Source organism: Oryx dammah, unplaced genomic scaffold, assembly GCF_014754425.2.
Source record: "Oryx dammah isolate SB20612 unplaced genomic scaffold, SCBI_Odam_1.1 HiC_scaffold_29, whole genome shotgun sequence".
NCBI lineage: Eukaryota > Metazoa > Chordata > Mammalia > Artiodactyla > Bovidae > Oryx > Oryx dammah.
In genome coordinates, this window is record NW_024070213.1 from 75,111,434 (window position 1) to 75,131,348 (window position 19,915).

Sequence of the window (19,915 nt, forward strand, 5' to 3'; positions counted from 1 at the left end):
TGTATGAAATGTCTCCTTGGTATCTCTAATCATCTTGAAGAGATCTCTAGTCTTTTCCATTCTATTGTTTTCCTGTATTTCTTTGCCTTTTTTACTTAGGAATGCTTTCTTATATCTCCTAGATATTTTTTGTAACTCTGCATTCAGATGGGTATATCAGATGGGCATATTCAACCTTTATTTGTGTGTTAGTTTCACCAGAGCCTTGTTTCAGTGCATCCTCTGATGAACCTCATAATGGTGATATGAGAGAAATTACTATATGTATAAGCTGGCAGAATAACTAATGACTACATAAGAAAACCCTAGTAAAGTAATGCTTAAAATTCTCCAAGCCAGGCTTCAACAATACATGAACCATGAGCTTCCAGATGTTCAAGTTAGAGAAGGCAGAGGAACCAGAGATCAAATTGCCAACATCTGCTGGATCATAGAAAAGCAAGGGAATTCAGAAAATCACCTCCTTCTGCTTTATTGACTATGCCGAAGCCTTTGACTGTGTGGATCACAAGAAACTGTGGAAAATTCTGAAAGAGATGGGAATACCAGACCACCTGACCTACCTCTTGAGAAATCTGTATGCAGGTCAGGAAGCAAGTTAGAACTGTACATGGAACAACAGACTGGTTCCAAATATGAAAAGGAGTACGTCAAGGCTGTATATTGTCACCCTGCTTATTTAACTTATAGGCAGAGTATATCATGAGAAATGCTGGGCTGGAGGAAGCACAAGCTGGAATCAGATTGCTGGGAGAAATATCAATAACCTCAGATATACAGATGACACCACCCTTATGGCAGAAAGCAAAGAAGAACTAAAGAGCTTCTTCATGAAAGTGAAAGAGGAGAGTGAAAAAGTTGGCTTAAAGCTCAACATTCAGAAAACGAAGATCATGGCATCTGGTCCCATCACTTCACGGCAAATAAATGGAGAAACAGTGGAAACCATTAGACTTTATTTTTGGGGGCTCCAAAATCAATGCAGATGGTGACTGCAGCCATGAAATTAAAAGACACTTACTCCTTGGAAGAAAAATTATGACCAACCTAGACAGCATATTAAAAAGAAGAGACGTTACTTTGCCAAAAAAGGTCCGTCTAGTCAAGGCTATGGTTTTTTCCAGTAGTTATGTATGGATGTGAGAGTCGGACTGTAAAGAAAGCTGAGCACCAAAGAATTGATGCTTTTGAGCTGTGGTGTTGGGGAAGACTCTTGAGATTCCCTTGGACTGCAAGGAGATCCAACCAGTCAATCCTAAAGGAAATCAGTACTGAATACTCATTGGAAGGACTGATGTTGAAGCTGAAACTCCAATACTTTGGCCACCTGATGTGAAGAGCTGACTCATTTGAAAAGACCCTGTTGCTGGGAAAGATTGAAGGTGGGAGGAGAAGGGGCTGACAGAGTATGAGAAGGTTGGATGGCATCACCAACTCAATGGACATGAATTTGAGTAAACTCTGGGAGTTGGTGATGGACAGGGAGGCCTGGTGTGCTGCAGTCCATGGGGTTGCAAAGAGTTGGACAGGACTGAGTGACTGAACTGAACTGAAGTGAACTAAGAACTCAATCAAGTTAGGCCCTGATATTATTTAAAATAAAACAATTCACCACTCCGTCTCACTTGCTTTCATGATAAAGAACCTATTGAGTCTAAGCACAGGAGCTGAGGTAATCCCCAAATGTTTGTTCCAAACATTGATTTCATCAGTACGTTAGAATTTAGAACAAGAACCTTATGGGCAAGGCACCAGTTACCTTGCTTAATTGTAGAACTAATATTCCAAGCCTGCATTTTTCAACTTCAGAATCAGCAAATTAAGACCATATACAGAAGGGAAGTAGGAAGAAAGGAGCAATGAATTTCACAGAAGAAGAAACTGATTTCTTTGGAAGATTTTACACCAATGTGGTATCCAAACATTGTCATTGCAGTTACCCTTTAAAAAATCACCCAATATTAAAATTAAGTGAAACTAAGAATGTTTATTTAATAAAGGCAGGTACTATATAATTTAGAACCCATCTTTGAAAATAATGGAAAAAGAAATGGCAACCCACTCTAGTATTCGTGTCTGGAAAATCCCATGGATGGAGGAGCCTGGCTGGTTACAGTTCATGGGGTTGCAAAGGGTGGGACATGACTGAGAGATTAACACACACTTTCAAAATAACACAGATCATGTCTCATCATTTCTTTCGTTCCATTACGATTTCCACCAGGTTATCAGTCCAACCCAGTAAGGTTAGGCGAATACAAACAGAAGCAAAGTTTTGTAGATGATTACACTCTAGGTGAACACAAGCATCTACAACAGAAGACCGAAATGACCTATCACTCCTAAAGCTTACTGATCAGTGATAAACCTGGAAATGGATGATCCTTTCTTTGTAAGAATATGGTACATCCATCCACTCAGTTACTTGTATAAGAAATCTGAAAGTCATCTTTGAAATCGTCCTCTTCAACCAAGACTATATCAACAATCAAGGCTATGATGATATAATGAGTAATGAATGGAGAACTCAAATAACGCTTATTTGACCTGGTCAGAATACAGTCTGACCAGGTCAGAATACAGAATATCTAACCTGGTCAGAGTACAGTCACAAATTATTTTTGTGGAAAAGTCTTACCCCATTCTCATGTTTCACATGTTTCATTCTCATGTTAGAAAAATAGTTTTTCACCACAATAAAAAAGTTGCAAAACGTGTTCTTTGGAATGGATAATTCTTCAATGTTTAACTTTTCATACATGATATTTTTTCCATCAATTTTTCAGAAACAATGCTCATTCTTAAAAACAACTTGCATGACGCAAAACAAAAAGAACAAAAAAAATCAGCCTTCAAAGTATGTTTTTAATCTGTTCATTTTTCCTTATCTTCTTAGTCTGGAGTACTTGTCTCCTCCAGACTAGATTATTTCATCAATAATTAAATAGCTGATAATTCTCTTACACACACAATCTTTTTCCACAAAGAAGTGAATGAACATATTTGAATAAAAATCATGAATTTTTCCACTGCATCTATGATAAAATTCAAATGATTAAAAACAGCCTATTTTTTAGTCTGTACCCCAATTTTCATAGCTTAAGTGCATGCTATAGCCTTTCAGTCATGTCTCAGTCTTTGTGACCCCATGGACTGAAAGCCCATCAGGTTCCTCTGTTCATGGAATTCTCCAGGCAATAATACTGGAATGGGCTGCCATGCCCTTCTCCATTTCATAGCTTATATCAATATGTAATTATACTTATTTGTCATTTTTTAATGACTAAATGGCAAACTCCATGAGGGAGCATGGAAGGAAAATTACTGAGTGAGTCAATTTAAGAGACTTTTCTTAAAAGATATTGACTATATTTAATAATGACAAAACAATAATAACCACTATTAAGTGTTTATTAAATTCCAGTGTTCTTCATGACAAATATATTAAGTATTGCTACTTCTTACAACAATCCTTTTGAAAGTGTATTATTCATATGTTTCAGATGAGGAAACTGGAGCACAGGAATTTTAAGTAATTTGCTCAAATTATATACCTATGAAACCCAGGTCTGATTGCTCCCAAAGTTTATGTATTATCAACTTCACTATGGTGGCTATCTACTTATCTATAGACTAAATTCTTCATATTAAAAATGTGACATATCCCCTGGGATTCTCCAGGCAAGAACACTTGGAGTGGGTTGCCATTTCCTTCTCAAATGCATGAAAGTGAAAAGTGAAAGTGAAGTCATTCAGTCGTGTTTGACCCTCAGCGACCCCATGGACTGCAGCTTTCCAGGCTCCTCTGTCCATGGGATTTTTCCAGGTAAGAGTACTGGAGTGGGTGCCATTGCCTTCTCCGAGACTAAATTCTTCAGATTAAAAATGTGACATATATAATGTGTGTGTATGTATATATATATATATACAATATCAATTTTGTAATATTACATAGCAAGTTAGTAGCAGTTGGGACTTTAAACATCATCTGATTCCCAGACCCATATTCTTTCTAACAAAATAAACCAGACAGAATAACTGTATCAATCTAATTTTTAGAGAACTTAATAAAGTCAAGAAGACTTTGAAAGTCAAAATTTCATCCCAAGTTGACTATATTTTCACATGCAAAAGTTGTATAATAAAGACATGCACTGTTTTATTGTAAATTTGTATGTGGCTCACCTTTAGACTAACCATTCGTCTATCCTTCTTTGTACTCCTCTTCTTCCTCATGTTGATTCTTGATCTTTACAAACACCTACAGCCTCAGCATAGCATTCAGGGCAAGGCTACATTTGAGAAAGATCTCTAAGCCAATGCTTTAAGGTTCTGAGGTCTCCCTCAAGCCCTATTCTTTTATTTAAATCTTCTGCCTTACTTCCAAGCTCTCTTTCTGGTTTATTCCTCTTCCCAGATTTCTCCTGTTGAGCTTAAGCATATAATGGGCTCTATCTACCCTTGAACTCTATGTTAGAACTGAGATTCCAATATCAATCAGACAACTAAAAGCTACTCTTCCAATTATCACCTGCCTTCAAGTTCCTATCTCTGTACTCTTCACACCTCTTAGGACACTCATGAATCCCTCTTGGATCCCTCCTTTATTTTCTATTCATTGCCAGGTCACAAGCTGCTATAGTCAACCTACAGAGAACATAACCTTTCCCTGTAGCCAAAAGAGCTCTTGATTCCATAACCCCTGGAATTTCCAGTCTTCCCCAGAGTAAGAATCTTCTTTATAACCACAACTTGTCCTTACCTTTTTACTTGATTCTCTTATTTGGAATCAGTCAAGTCTGGATGTGAGTAATAGGAACAAACAGGTATATTACATTATGAATATAATAAGTGCTTTCCTTCCCGAGGAGACAATGGCAATCATTATTAAACTGGTGCTGATTCTAGTATTTTGGAAGGTTTTGCAGTACCATGAATGAGATCTCTAAAGATAGAGATTCTCTGACAGATTTCTCTGAAGAAAACTGGCTATAATCTCACAGCATGAGAAAACACACTGCTGAGTGGGTTTAATGGTACATAATAAAGGGATGACGTAAAGTTGATGAGTCATAGGAAGACACAGTAAATGCTGCAGATAAATTAAGCAGCACAAGACTCACTTCAGGAGTTCACAGAAAAGATTAAAGTGTAGGATGGAATACAAGAAATGTAAAAAATGTGTTTGCTCAAACATGAATCCAATAGGAAACACTGATGGAAATTATGAATATTATGAGATACTATGAATTCTTCAACATCAATTTTTTAAAATTCTACATAAAATTTCCTATAAATAGCTAAAAATTAATTTTATTCTCATAAAAATGAGAAAAATCTACTTTTAAAAGTGACAGTAGTAACTAAAGCACAGAAAATGAAAAGATAAGTTTATATTCAAATTCTGATTATGTAATAAGTTAGCAAGCCATGTCCAAGAAACCATTTTTCCTTTGTAGTCAACATAACAATTTTCAAAGTCTTGATTAATAATAAATAATTTAAAGCTCTAGCATTATTCAGTGCATAGGAGAAGGAAATGGCAACCCACTCCATTCTTCTTGCCTAGAGAATCCCAGGGATGGGGGAGTCTGGTGGGCTGCCATCTATGGGGTCACAGAGAGTTGGACACAACTGAAGTGACTTAGCAGCAGCAGCAGCACTGTTCATTCAGTCATGTCCTACTCTTAGCCACCCCATGGACTGCAGCATGCCAGGCTTCCCTGTCCTTTGCCATCCCCCAGAGCTTGCTCAAAACTCATGTCCATTGAGTCAATGATGCCATCCAACAATCTCGTCCTCTGTCAACCTCTTCTCCTGCCTTCAATCTTTCCCAGCATCAGGGTCTTTTCTAAAATGTCAGCTCTTCACATTGGTGGCCAAAGTACTGGAGTTTCAGCTTCAGCATTAGTCTTTCTAATGAATAATCAGGATTGACTGGTTTGAGCTCTTTGCTGTACAAAGGACCCTCAAGAGTCTTCTCCAAAACTGCAGGTCAAAAGCATCAACTTTTCAGTGCTCCGTCTTCTTTATGGTTCAAATCTATATGGACCTTCATCAACAAACTGATGTGTCTGCTTTTTAATATGCTGCCTAGGTTGGTCTTAGCTTTTATTCCAAGGAGCAGGCACCTTTTAATTTTGTGACTTCAGTCACCAACTGCAGTGATTTTGGAACCCAAGAAAACAAAGTCTGTCATCGTTTTCATTGTTTCCCCATCTATTTGACATGAAATCATGGTACGAGATAATATGATCATTTTTTGAATGTTGAGTTGTAAGCCAGCTTTTTCATTCTCTTCTTTCACTTTCATCAAGAGGCTCTTTGGCTCCTCTTCACTTTCTGCGATAAGGGTGGTGTCATCTGCATATCTGAGGTTACTGGTATTTCTCCCAGCAATCCCGATTTCAGCTTGTGCTTCATAAAGCCTGGCATTTCACATGATGTACATTGCATATAGGTTAAATAAGCAGGGTGACAATATACAGCCTAGACATACTCCTTTCTCAATTTGGAACCAGTGCATATTTCCATGTCCAGTTCTAACTGTGGCTTCTTGACTTGCATACAGGTTCTCAGGAGGCAGGTAAGGTGGTCAGGTATGACCATCTCTTTAAGAATTTTCCGCAGTTTGTTGTCATCCACACAGTCAAAGAAGTTGATGAAGCAACATGTGTCTTTCTGGAATTCACTTGCTTTTTCTATGATCCAACAGACATTGGCAATTTGATTCTGTTGTTCCTCTGCCTTTTCTAAATCCAGCTTAAACATCTGGAAGTTCTTCATTCATGTACTTTTGAAGCCCGGCTTGGCGAATTTTGAGCATTACTTTGCTAGCGTGTGAAATGAATGCAATTGTGTGGTAGTTTGAACATTATTTGACATTGCCCTTCTTTGGGACTGGAATGAATATTGAGCTTTTCCAGTCCTATGGCCACTGCTGAGTTTTCCAAGTGCAGGACTTTAACAGCACCATCTTTTTGGATTTGAAATAAGTCAGTTGGAATTCCATCACCTCTACTACCTTTGTTCATGGTAATGCTTCCTAAGGTCCACTTGACTTCACACTCCAGGATGACTGGGTCTAGGTGAGTGATCATACCATTGTGGTTATCTGTGTCATGAAGATCTTTTTTGTATAGTTCTTCTGTGTATTCTTGCCACCTCTTCTTAATATCTTCTGCTTCTGTTAGGTCCATATCGTTTCTGTCCTTTATCCTGTCCGTCTTTGCATGAAATGTTTCCTTGGTATCTCTAATTTTCTTGAAGAGATCTCTAGTCTTTCCCATTCTGTTGTTTTCCTTTATCTCCTTCGGTAGAGACAGTGGTGGAGAGGTGCCACCCAGCTCCCGAGGCTAGGGGCGGCAGCCAGGAAGAGCCATGCCTTGCCTGAGGCGAGAGGCGGCAGCTGGGAAGAGCAACCCCATGTCCAAGGAGCAGTGACTGTGCGGGCGCAGGAGGGCCTAGAGGAGCCATCCCATGTTAAAGGTCAGGAAGGGTGGCAGTAAGGAGATACCCCTCATCCAAGGTAAGGAGCAGCGGCTGCACTTTGCTGGAGCAGCCGTGAGGAGATATATCACGCCCAAGGTAAGAAACCCAAGTAAGATGGTAGGTGTGGCAAGCGGGCATCAGAGGGCAGACACACTGAAACCATACTCACAGAAAACTAGTCAATCTAATCACACCAGGACCACAGCCTTGTCTAACTCAATGAAACTAAGCCATGTCCGCAGGGCAACCCAAGATGGGCGGATCATGGTGGAGGGGTCTGACAGAATGTGGTCCACTGGAGATGGGAATGGCAAACCACTTCAGTATTCTTGCCTTGAGAACCCCATGAACAGTATGAAAAGGAAAAATGATAGGATACTGAAAGAGGAACTCCAGGGGTCATTAGGTGCCCAATATGCTACCGGAGATCAGTGGAGAAATAATTCCAGAAAGAAGGGATGGAGCCAAAGCAAAAACAATACCCAGCTGTGGATGTGACTGGTGATAGAAGCAAGGTCCCATGCTGTAAAGAGCAGTACTGCATAGGAACCTGGAATATCAGGTCCATGAATCAAGACAAATTGGAAGTGGTCAAACAAGAGATGGCAAGAGTGAACGTCAACATTCTAGGAATCAGCAAATTAAAATGGACTGGAATGGGTGAATTTAACTCAGATGATCATTATATCTACTACTGCAGGCAGGAATCCCTCAGAAGAAATGGAGTAGCCATCATGGTCAACAAAAGAGTCTAAAATGCAGCACTTGGATGCAATCTCAAAAATGACAGAATGATCTCTGTTCGTCTCCAAGGCACACCATTCAACATCACAGTTATCCAAGTCTATGCCCCAACCAGTAATGCTGAAGAAGCTGAAGTTGAACAGTTCTATGAAGACCTACAAGACCTTTTAGAACTAACACCCCAAAAAGACGTCCTTTTCATTCTAGGGGACTGGAATGCAAAAGTAGGAAGTCAAGAAACACCTGGAGTAACAGGCAAATTTGGCCTTGGAATGCAGAATGAAGCAGGGCAAAGACTAATAGAGTTTTGCCAAGAAAATGCACTGGTCATAGTAAACACCCTCTTTCAACAACACAAGAGAAGACTCTACACATGGACATCACCAGATGGTCAACACTGAAATCAGATTGATTATATTCTCTGCAGTCAAAGATGGAGAAGCTCTATACAGTCAACAAAAACAAGACCAGGAGCTGACTGTGGCTCAGATCATGAATTCCTTATTGCTAAATTCAGACTTAAATTGAAGAAAGTAGGGAAAACTGCTAGATTATTGAGGTATGACCTAAGTCAACTCCCTTATGATTATACAGTGGAAGTGAGAAACAGATTTAAGGGCCTAGATCTGATAGATAGAGTGCCTGATGAACTATGGAATGAAGTTCGTGACATTGTCCAGGAGACAGGGATCAAGACCATCCCCATGGAAAAGAAATGCAAAAAAGCAAATTGGCTGTCTGGGGAGGGCTTTCAAATAGCTGTGAAAAGAAGAGAAGCAAAAAGTAAAGGAGAAAAGGAAAGATATAAGCATCTGAATGCAGAGATAGAAAGAATAGCAAGAAGAGATAAGAAAGCCTTCTTCAGCGATCAATGCAAAGAAATAGAGAAAAAGAACAGAATGGGAAAGATTAGAGATCTCTTCAAGAAAATTAGAGATACCAAGGAACAGTTCATGCAAAGATGGGCTCGATAAAGGACAGAAATGGTATGGACCTAACAGAAGCAGAAGATATTAAGAAGAGGTGGCACGAATACACAGAGGAACTAAAAAAAAAAACTTCACAGCAAGATAATCACGATGGTGTGATCACTCATCTAGAGCCAGACATCCTGGAATGTGAAGTCAAGTGGGCCTTAGAAAGCATCGCTACAAACAAAGCTAGTGGAGGTGATGGAATTCCAGTTGAGCTGTTTCAAATATCCTGAAAGATGATGCTGTGAAAGTGCTGCACTCAATATGCCAGCAAATTTGGAAAACTCAGCAGTGGCCACAGGACTGGAAGAGGTCAGTTTTCATTCCAATCCCATAGAAAGGCAATGGCAAAGAATGCTTAAACTACCACACAATTGCACTCATCTCACATGCTAGTAAAGTAATGTTCAAAATTCTCCAAGCCAGGCTTCAGCAATATGTGAACCGTGAACTTCCTGATGTTCAAGCTGGTTTTAGAAAAGGCAGAGGAACCAGAGATCAAATTGCCAACATCTGCTGGATCATCAAAAAAGCAAGACAGTTCCAGAAAAACATCTATTTCTGCTCTATTGACTATGCCGAAGCCTTTGACTGTGTGGATCACAATAAAATTTGGAAAATTCTGAAAGAGATGGGAATACCAGACCACCTGACCTGCCTCTTGAGAAATCTGTATGCAGGTCAGGAAGCAACAGTTAGAACTGGACATGGAACAACAGACTGGTTCCAAATAGGAAAAGGAGTACATCAAGCCTATATATTGTCACCCTGCTTATTTAACTCATATGCAGAGTGCATCATGAGTAACACTGGAAGAAACACAAGCTGGAATCAAGATTGCCGGGAGAAATATCAATAACCTCAGATATGCAGATGACACCCCCCTGAAGGCAGAAAGCAAAGAGGAACTCAAAACCCTCTTGATGAAAGTGAAAGTGGAGAGTGAAAAAGTTGGCTTAAAGCTCAACATTCACAAAACAAAGATCATGGCATCTGGTCCCATCACTTCATGGGAAATAGATGGGGAAACAGTGGAAACAGTGTCAGAGTTTATTTTTTTTTTTTTGGCTCCAAAATCACTGCAGATGGTGACTGCAGCCATGAAATGAAAAGATGCTTACTGCTTGGAAGAAAAGTTATGACCAACCTAGATATCATATTCAAAAGCAGAGACATTACTTTGCCAACAAAGATCTGTCTAGTCAAGGCTATGGCTTTACCAGTGGTCATGTATGGATGTGAGAGCTGGACTGTGAAGAAGGCTGAGTGCCGAAAAATTGATGCTTTTGAACTGTGGTGTTGGAGAAGACTCTTGAGAGTCCCTTGGACTGCAAGAGATCCAACCAGTCCATTCTAAAGGAGATCAGCCCTGGGATTTCTTTGGAGGGAATGATGCTGAAGCTGAAACTCCAGTACTTTGGCCACCTGATGCGAAGAGTTGAATCACTGGAAAAGACTCTGATGCTGGGAGGGATTGGGGGCAGGAGGAGAAGGGGACGACAGAGGATGAGATGGTTGGATGGCATCACTGACTCAATGGACATGAGTCTTAGTGAACCCCGGAAGTTGGTGATGGACAGGGAGGCCTGGCGTGCTGCAATTCATGGGGTCGCAAAGAGTCCAACACAGCTGAGCAACTGAACTGAACTGAACTGGCACTGGTCCTAATAAAATTCCAGATTTCACATTTAACATCATTTTTAAAAAGGCCATCTCTAGCATATACTATCACACAACTTCAACTAAGAAGCTACAGACATTCTTCTCAATACATTAGCCAAAAATAATTTAAACTAGGCCATTTATAGAGAGGAAAACAAGGGGATATTTTTTAATAACTTAGAATATAAATGAGATACTATTTGGAAAACAAAACTCTAATCTAAAACATTAAATCATTTGGATGATAATATTTAAGATAAATGATATATGGGACACAATTCTTTTAAAGTTCACAATGAGCCATTTGTATTAATTGTAGGTAGATTATCTGCCTCAGGAGGTGTCCTGTGCTACTATTCTTAGGTCTATACCTAACTACAAAAAAAAAAAAAATTACCTAACTCTTGAACAAAATTGCCAAAGGTAATAGCTGTAGGAGAGTTTACAAATTCTCTATCTCCAGCTGTGAGAAACAGACCATGAAAACATCTTTAATGACCATCCTACAATATTATCTTTGCCCTAGATAGCTAAGTCTGGCTAGAGCTGTTCAAAAGGGAGATGAAAGATGGGAGAAAGCAAAATGGACTATGAGGAATAGATGTAAGATCTGCATGTTAAATATATATAATACTATCTGTCCAATATGAACTTTATCATTTCTACCAGGCTTTCATTTATTCCACTATTTTTATATATCATGTGATAAAACAAGAAATCTTTAGAAATTGTCAGGGAAAATACTTCCATGATTTTGCATCAACTCTAGTACCCAACCTGGCTCTATCCTTTCTTCCAAAGCCATTCCCTTCTGCACTGAAATGCCATATCTTCCTATCTTCCCATCTCTCCCTACCATCTGTCCACTACATTTGTTTAAAATAGTCAAATATGTGGAAAAAAAGGTGGCACTGATCAGGAGATAGCAGGAATAAGTGTGGAATTTGAACACATCCATGGAGTGCACCAGCAGCTATGAAGCCTTACTTAGACACTATGAGCAACACAGCTTCCATGCAAGCGATATTTCACTTTTGTCCTCAACCAAACCATGCTCCTTCAAACAAAAACTATGAATAGTTTAGATTGCTTTTCATTTGAAGCTGAGGTAAAGAGGTGGCATACCATTTGAACAGAAGCTGCATCTTTTTTCAAAGCACTTGAACTTCTAAGACCCCAAGACAGAATGCTTAGCCAGTGTACCTGGTTCTTTAATTCACATGTTCCTGTTTCTCTAGACAAATACCTTTCTCATAGCTAGAGTTTTTAAAGCTTCCCTGGTGACACAGTGGAAAGGAAACCACCTGCCAATGCAGGTGCCACAAGAGACATGGGTTTGATTCCTGTCAGGAAGATCCCCTAAGTAGGAAATGGCAACTCACTCCGTATTCTTGCCTGGAAAACACCATGGACAGAGGAGCCTGGTGTGCTATACTCCATAGGGTTACAAAGAGTCATACAAGACTGAGCACAGATACAGACATACAGAGTTTTTAATAAAAGCCAGCATTTTCTCAAGCAAGAGGGTGGGTGACTACAAAATATTTGTTTGTGTGTTTTATCTAATCCAGTATCCACCTGGGTTGGAGTAACTGCTCAGGTGAGAGAACATGTTACCTGATGCTTTGATGAGAAAGTCCAAAATATCCTTCTGTTAGCAAGCTAAATGCATTCACTTGTACTGTTGTACTGTCCTACTTCTGATTAATCTCCTCAGAAACCTCTCATGTCTTTCCTCTGTTCTCTTTATCTCAAGTATCTAATTTAATTCCTTCATGTAATAGGCCACCACTCTACAATTCTTATAGTTTCTTCTTTGGTTCTTTTGGTAGCCAATTTATTTGCTATACTCAAACTCTACACTTCATTACCCATTTAGTACTAACACTTGCCTAGCTAAACTTACTTAGAAAATCAAAACATTTTCCACAATTTTAACAATAAGCCCATATTGTTTAAGCCCTTTCCTTAATGTGAATGTATCTGGTAAGGTTGCCCAATAAAGCCTAAAGGAGACTTTGTATATAAGGTTAGTAACACATACTTAAAAAATGAATGAATTATATCTTTTTCAATAAGGTATAATATTAACACTTATGATAAACTTGCCTAAATTACAAAATATCCTATAGATGAAACAAAACATGTAGTTATAATGATCCATGTTGTCTGAAAAGATTTCCAAGGTTTGGCCTCATTTGTGCTACTCCAGCCTCAGCAGAAGCTTAGAAAAATCTAAAGAGCATTTTGTCCTTTCTGATTATGTAAAATCATTATGACTCAATTGTGGGCAAATACTCCCTACAATTGGCATATTCTGCCAATCATTACTATAGGAATCTTCACTCCATAGCATGAATTTGCTTCTGTTGGTCTTGTGTAATAGAACTTACTGAATTAGTTAAATAAGGACCACATCTTATACTACATTCTGTTTACCACATACCCCAATCAAAATAATAACAACTTTTTGCACATTTCAAGACTATTTTTTATTATTTATTTATCTTTCAAGACTAGTATTTTGCATGTTTCCATCTAGTCAAAGCTATGGTTGTTCCAGTAGTCATGTATGGATGTGAGAGTTGGATTATAAAGAAAGATGAGGGCTGAAGAATTGATACTTTTGAACTGTGGTGTTGGAGAAGACTCTTGAGAGTCCTGTGGACTGCAAGGAAATCAAACCAGTCAATCCTAATGGAAATCAGGCCTGAATATTCACTGGAAGGATTGATGTTGAAGCTGAAACTGCAGTATGTTGGCCCCCTGATGTGAAGAACTGACTCGCTGGAAGAGACCCTGATACTGGGAAAGATTGAAGGCAGGAGGAAAAGGGGATGATAGAGGATACGATGGTTGGATGGCATCACCAGCTCGATGAAGATGAGTTTGAGCAAGCTCTGGGAGTTGATGGACAGGGAAGCCTGACACGCTGCAGTCCATGGGGTCACAAAAAGTAGGATACGATTAAGCGACTGAACTGAACTGTACTGAAGACTAACATAAAGCTGATTTTCCACTGGGAAAAATTTTATGGTATTTAAGAGTTTTCTGAAATGAGTTATGATTTCCTTTTATGGAAAAAGTAAAATGAAATAAAACTGTTTAATAAAATTAGCAATTTAAAAATATCAGTGAAATCTACTTAAAAATCTCCATTCTGTTACTCCGAAATAAAAATTCTACATTTTTACTTCTTTTGTTTTCTCTCAAAGAATATTAAAGGCATAATTAAGGTGGCATTGAATAGATAATGCTGATTATTTTTTTAGCAAAAGAAAGGGTGCTTTAGTAATTTTCTAAGAATGCTTATGGGCCTACCTCACTAGTCTAGACAATGCAATAAGAACTATATATGCTTAATAAAAATATTTATATTTTCTTTATTAGATTATTTATCATTGGTTTATTTAAGTGAGCATAAATATATGTGAACCTATAATCCTTCCAAATCCTACAAGGATATAAAATACAAATTACATGTGAAAAGAATGTTTAAAAGGCAGTGGGTATGCAAAAGCTTTCCTACTGATATTTCACAATAATTTTCTAAGAAAATCAATTTATAAATAAAAAGAAGTTAGAATTTACAGACTTCTTATTAACCTAAGAAAAACACATTAAGTATAAAGTTTCATTATATACAGGGAAAGTGAGAATGATGCTTTAATCATTTCAATTTTTGATGTTGAAGGTGAATAGATTTGATGGGTTTTGACATCATTATATTATGAGTTTGAGATTCTTAAAAGATTGGTGAAGATACAGACTTCAAAACTCCCCAAATCTTTAGACACTGTGGTTCAGTCTGCAGTTGCCTTAGATCTTCCTAGATCTTTTGATGTTTAAAAACAGTTAAATGAATCCAAAATGTCAAAATATAGGGATGGAGAAGAAGGATGAAGAGAGGAAAAGATTGGGGAGAATGTCTATAGTTTGTTTACTGTCTTATATGAAACTAGAGAAAATAGACCAGCCTATGCAATTAATCTGGAAATTAAACATTATTTCCATAACTGAAGGTGAATATGAAAAATACAATTCTTAGTGAACACCTTTTCTTAACATTTATACATTGCCTTCTTTTCAGACAAATTTTTCAGTAAAAATTATTATTAAAATCTCAATCACTAAACATGCATTTATTAAACATAAACGGTGGTACTACATATACTCATTGGACCAAAGAAGTAAAATCTCTTCTTCAAAAAGTACTGTATCTAAGAAATAATATTAAAACCAAAATGAAGACAACATGTTTTCTTGCATAAATTTTCTCATTTCATTTTGTGAACATTTTGTAGCATGGCATATGACAGCTGAAATACAAATTATCCTTTACAAAAATGTCAAAATGATTTGTTGGAAGTAAAAAACTCAAGATTTTAAAACACAGTTTTGGTCTACAACCACATATTCATCAATTCCAAACTTTCAAAATAGAAAATGAAAAGTTAACATTTCATTGTTTAAAATTTAAAAAAAATACTTACACTATGGACTTTTCCAGGCGACTTCCCTGTGAACCAACAATCTCCCCCAATGTACAAAACACTTGTCCCAAAAAGTCCTAAAATAGATAAAAAGATTAAGGCTCTTAAGTTCCCAAACTGTCTTTACGTATTCTGTACATCATATCTGCATTGTTTTCATTGTTAAGATATTGAATGCTCTAACTTCCAATAATAAACAAAATGAGCTCAAAATACCTGAATTTTAGCATATGATTGTCCCCTAAGTTTGCACAGCCTTCTGTTCTTTTAATCACTAAGTTAGTTTGTAACTATGAGTGTTCATTGTATTTGCTTTCTTTCTCTTTTTAAATTAAAATGAAAATGGAAAACAAGTTCCAGGATTTGAATTCACAATTGACTTGACTTGAGATGTCCCTGAAATTACTAAGCTTTTGTCTGAGAAGGCAAATCATAAACGCATAGGGCAGTGGTGGCTAACACTAACAGTGCTACTTACAGAAAAGCAGTGTGATAGCATGGCTACCGCTAGGATCCAGAGTCACACTGCCAGATGTCTATTCCAGCACAACCACTGACCATTTATGAAATGGCAGTTATTGTGTTGTCCAGTCTCCTCAAACACGTAGTTGCCCCCTTATAGAGCTATTGTGAGTTCAGTGAGTAATTATTGCATGAGATGATATTTGTAGATACTAAGTGCCTCCAAATGGGTTAAGTATGATATTAAGTCTTATTTTCAAGACTCAGAATAACCCTGCAAAATGAGAGGTTTGTTACTAATACTATTAATAAATTTCACATATAAAGAAACTAATCATCTAAGAGGTTTTCCTTCATGTTTTAAGCATCAGTGAACAGCAGAGATAAAACTTACCCAGATATTCTGATTATTCTGATTCAAGACTGAAATTCTGCCTAAGGATTTAAATATCATAAATACAATGCAACCCCCCATGTTAATAAAATAAGGGTTCCAACACCATCCAGATATGTGAGTCAAGAAAACATAGAGGTGGTTCAGGGCAAGACACATCATAGCCTGCGTATGATCCCAAGCTGCCTTAAAGGAGAAAGTGGGAGATCTGTCTAAACTGTACTGTGAACTGGCCTAGGAAAATCCCTAAGAAAGAATGATAGCAAACAAAATGCTGTTTTAAGTTTTACTAAATAAAAATTTTAAATACCTAACAAGCCACAAAAGTAAAAACTGTGTTATTCACAGGAAGCTGCCCTAAATCTCTTGAGAGGAAAAAAAGGCCACTGTAGACCAGGACAGTCAAGTACCTAATCCTACATGGCTCCTAGGATTCAGACTACAAATAGGAGAGTTGGAGCATTGCAGTCCTAGAGAATAAGTCAGAATAACAGACAAGAGTACAATGAAAAAAAAAGAGGAGACCTTAAATAAAGGGCAGAAACAGAGATGAAGAACCAATACTGTGGTGAGCCCTCTTGGCCAAGCCCGGCCCCCCCCCCAAAAAAAATAAAGCCTTAGAATCAGAAGCAACTGGCAGCCTTTCAGCAACCTTTCAGCAAAGCAGGGACACCATTAGAACAATGGATTCACAAGATTACTCAGCTACCAATTTGCAGAAAGGACTGAAGAGTGAAAAAAAATCTGAAAGTCAGATCAATCAAGAGGCTACAGTAGTTAATAAGAAGCAAAGTGTTAAATCTCAAGCTAAAGTTGTAGGAAACACTTGGGAAATGTGCAGAAAAATGTCAGGATTTGGTGTAAACTTGCACGTGGACCTCCCAAGTGGCAACAGGGGTAAAGAACCTGCCTGCCGATGCAGTGAGACACAAGAAACGAGGATTTGATCCCTGGGTTGGGAAGATTCCCTGGAGAAGGGAATGAAAACCCACTTCAATATTCTGGCCTGGAGAATCCCACAGACAGAGGAGCCTGAAGGGCTACAGTCCAGCAGGTTGCAAAGAGTCAGACAAGACTGAAGTGACTTACACACGGATACTTGTACATAGTGGGGGTAGGCAATGAAGAGGGAGAGAAAGAAAATAAATCTGGATTTGGATCTTGATTGCTGACAGAATATCAATACTTTCATTAAACTGCAAATCATTTTAAATTTTGCTTTCAAGTAAGTAAAATGTACTTCAGGTAAAGGCTTGACACATTTGAATTAAATATCCTTAAAAATAACATGTCTTTGCCAACTTCATAACAGGCTTTACAAATGTGTTTATGTATTTTTAAAAACAGACATAACTTTTTCTAAGTCACACTGTGCATGAGAGCTTGAAACTAAAGATTTGAAATGTCATTGGTCTTCTAGGTCAGCAGTAAAATATACATGGGGATTCTAGAACTGTTTTCTAAGGATATTAATATTGATGGGCAGCTGCTCATTCTGCATATTAAATGGATTTGGTCAATAAAAGAACAAGTCTCACTAAAAGCTGTTCACTGCTGTAGTAGCTCAAGAAAACAGAACAGATATATTGAACACTCCATATTAGAGTCCACATATATTAGCATAGAACACATGCTAATGTGTTCTATCATCATAACTGAACTAAAAGGAAATAAAAATAATAAAATCAATAAAATGAGCATCAAAAAGATGTAGTGTGCATTGAAACATTTTATTGCTACTGCAATAAAATAGCTACTGCTATTGCAATCTCTGCCCCTAAATATTGTGGTACTTATGTAGTTGTTTTACATCTGCCTATGTTCGTGTAGTCATGATGTGCATACAACCCATGTGCTATTCATAATGCAAAAATCAGCACATAATATTTAATATTTGTCAACTACTCCTTGTGTTGGAAAAGCTCTACTGAATCCGTTTTTCAGTCAGTGTCAGGGAATGTTTAATTTTAAGGAGTCCTGTATGTTGTTTTCTGTTACTCAAGGGCCCTCTGTTCCTTATCAGTTCCTGGAAAACAGGAACGAGCAGAGCTGCACGCAGTTCTCAGGACTGAGGTCATGAGACGGAAAGCATACGTGGATTCCTTTCAGTAACTTCTTACTTTTCTGTAAAACTACTTAATTTATGTTCCTATTTCTCAAGACATGGATTGTCTTCTGGCCCTGTGATGATTGTTATTCCCCTAGTTACTGTTGTCATGGCCCTGTGACAATTGTTATTCCCTTAGTCAATGTAGTTATGAGTCTGGTTTTGGTGTTTTTGCTCAAATTTATTTTTTGCCTAAAACTTCCTTGTATAACAATATATATGCACATGTTGCCATGAATAAACCACCCTTGTTTCACTCGAGACTTGGGTCCCCCATGTCCTTCTTTTCATCGCTTTCTTTTCCTCGACTCCAGTCCCCAGGTCCCGGTCTGTAAAGACCACAAGTCAGCTCAATGGTCTACATTTCCTATGGATTTTACACAAGACTAGTAATTCATTCAGGCAGTTCAGTTTAGCGTCACAGTCATGTCTGACTCTTTGCGACCCCATCACTAAAACCAGAGCTTGCTCAAACTCATATTCATCGAGTCAGTGATGCCATCCAACCATCTTATCCTCTGTTGACCCCCTTTCCCCTTGCCGTCAATCTTTCCCAGCATCAGGTCTTTCCCAGTGAATCAGTTCTTCCCATCAGGTGGCCAAAGTATTGGAGTTTCAACTTCAGCATCAGTCTTTCCAATGAATATTTAGGAATGATTTCTTTTAGGATGGACTGGTTGGATCTCCTTGCAGTCCAAGGAATTCTCAATAAAAGTCTTTGCCAACACTACAGTTCAAAACCATCAATTCTTACACACTCAGCTTTCTTTATACTCCAATTCTCACATCCATACATGACTACTGGAAAAATCATAGTCTTGACTAGACGGACCATTGTCAGCAAAGTAATGTCTCTGCTTTTTAATATGCTCTCTAGGTTGGTCATAGCTTTTCTTACAAGGAGCAAATGTCTTTTAATTTCATGGCTCCAGTCACTATCTGAGGTGATTTTGGAGCTCCCCCAAAAGGGTCTCTCACTGTTTCCATTGTTTTCCCATCTGTTTGTCATGAAGTGATGGGACCAGATGCCATGATCTTCATTTTTTGAATGTTTCATATTAAGCCAAATTTTTTACTCTCCTCTTTCACTTTCATGAAGAGGCTCTTTAGTTCTTCTTTGCTTTTTTGCCATCTGCATATCTGAGGTTATTGAAATTTCTCCTGGCCATCTTGACTACAGCCTGTAATTCATACAGCCCCACATTTCACATGATGTACTCTGCATGTAAGTTAAATAAACAAGGTGAAAATGTACAGCCTTGACGTACTCCTTTCCCAATTTTAAACCAGTCCATTGTTCCATATCCAGTTCTAACTGTTGCTCCTTGAACTGCATACATTTTCTCAGGGGGCAGGTAAGATGGCCTGGTATTCCCATCTCTTTAAGAATTTTCCACAGTTTGCTGTGATCCATATAGTCAAAGGCTTTGGCGCAGTCAATAAAGCAGAAGTAGATATTTTTCTGGCACTTCCCTTGTAGCTCAGTTGGTAAAGAATCTGCCTGCAGTACAGAAGACCTGGATTCGATCTCTGGGTTGGGAAGATCCTCTGGAGAAGGAAATGGCAACCCACTCCAGGATCATTGCCT

At 38.2% G+C, this 19,915-nt stretch overlaps 1 protein-coding gene across 1 annotated transcript in view; it reads right to left on the bottom strand.

Moving 5' to 3' along the window:
* CPNE8 (copine 8) overlaps positions 1–19,915 on the bottom strand; it is a 256,264-nt gene that overhangs the window by 128,597 nt on the left and 107,752 nt on the right. Inside the window, exon 6 of the mRNA XM_040233468.1 lies at positions 15,365–15,441. Coding sequence (XP_040089402.1) covers positions 15,365–15,441 — 77 coding nt within the window. The remainder of the gene's footprint in view (positions 1–15,364; positions 15,442–19,915) is intronic.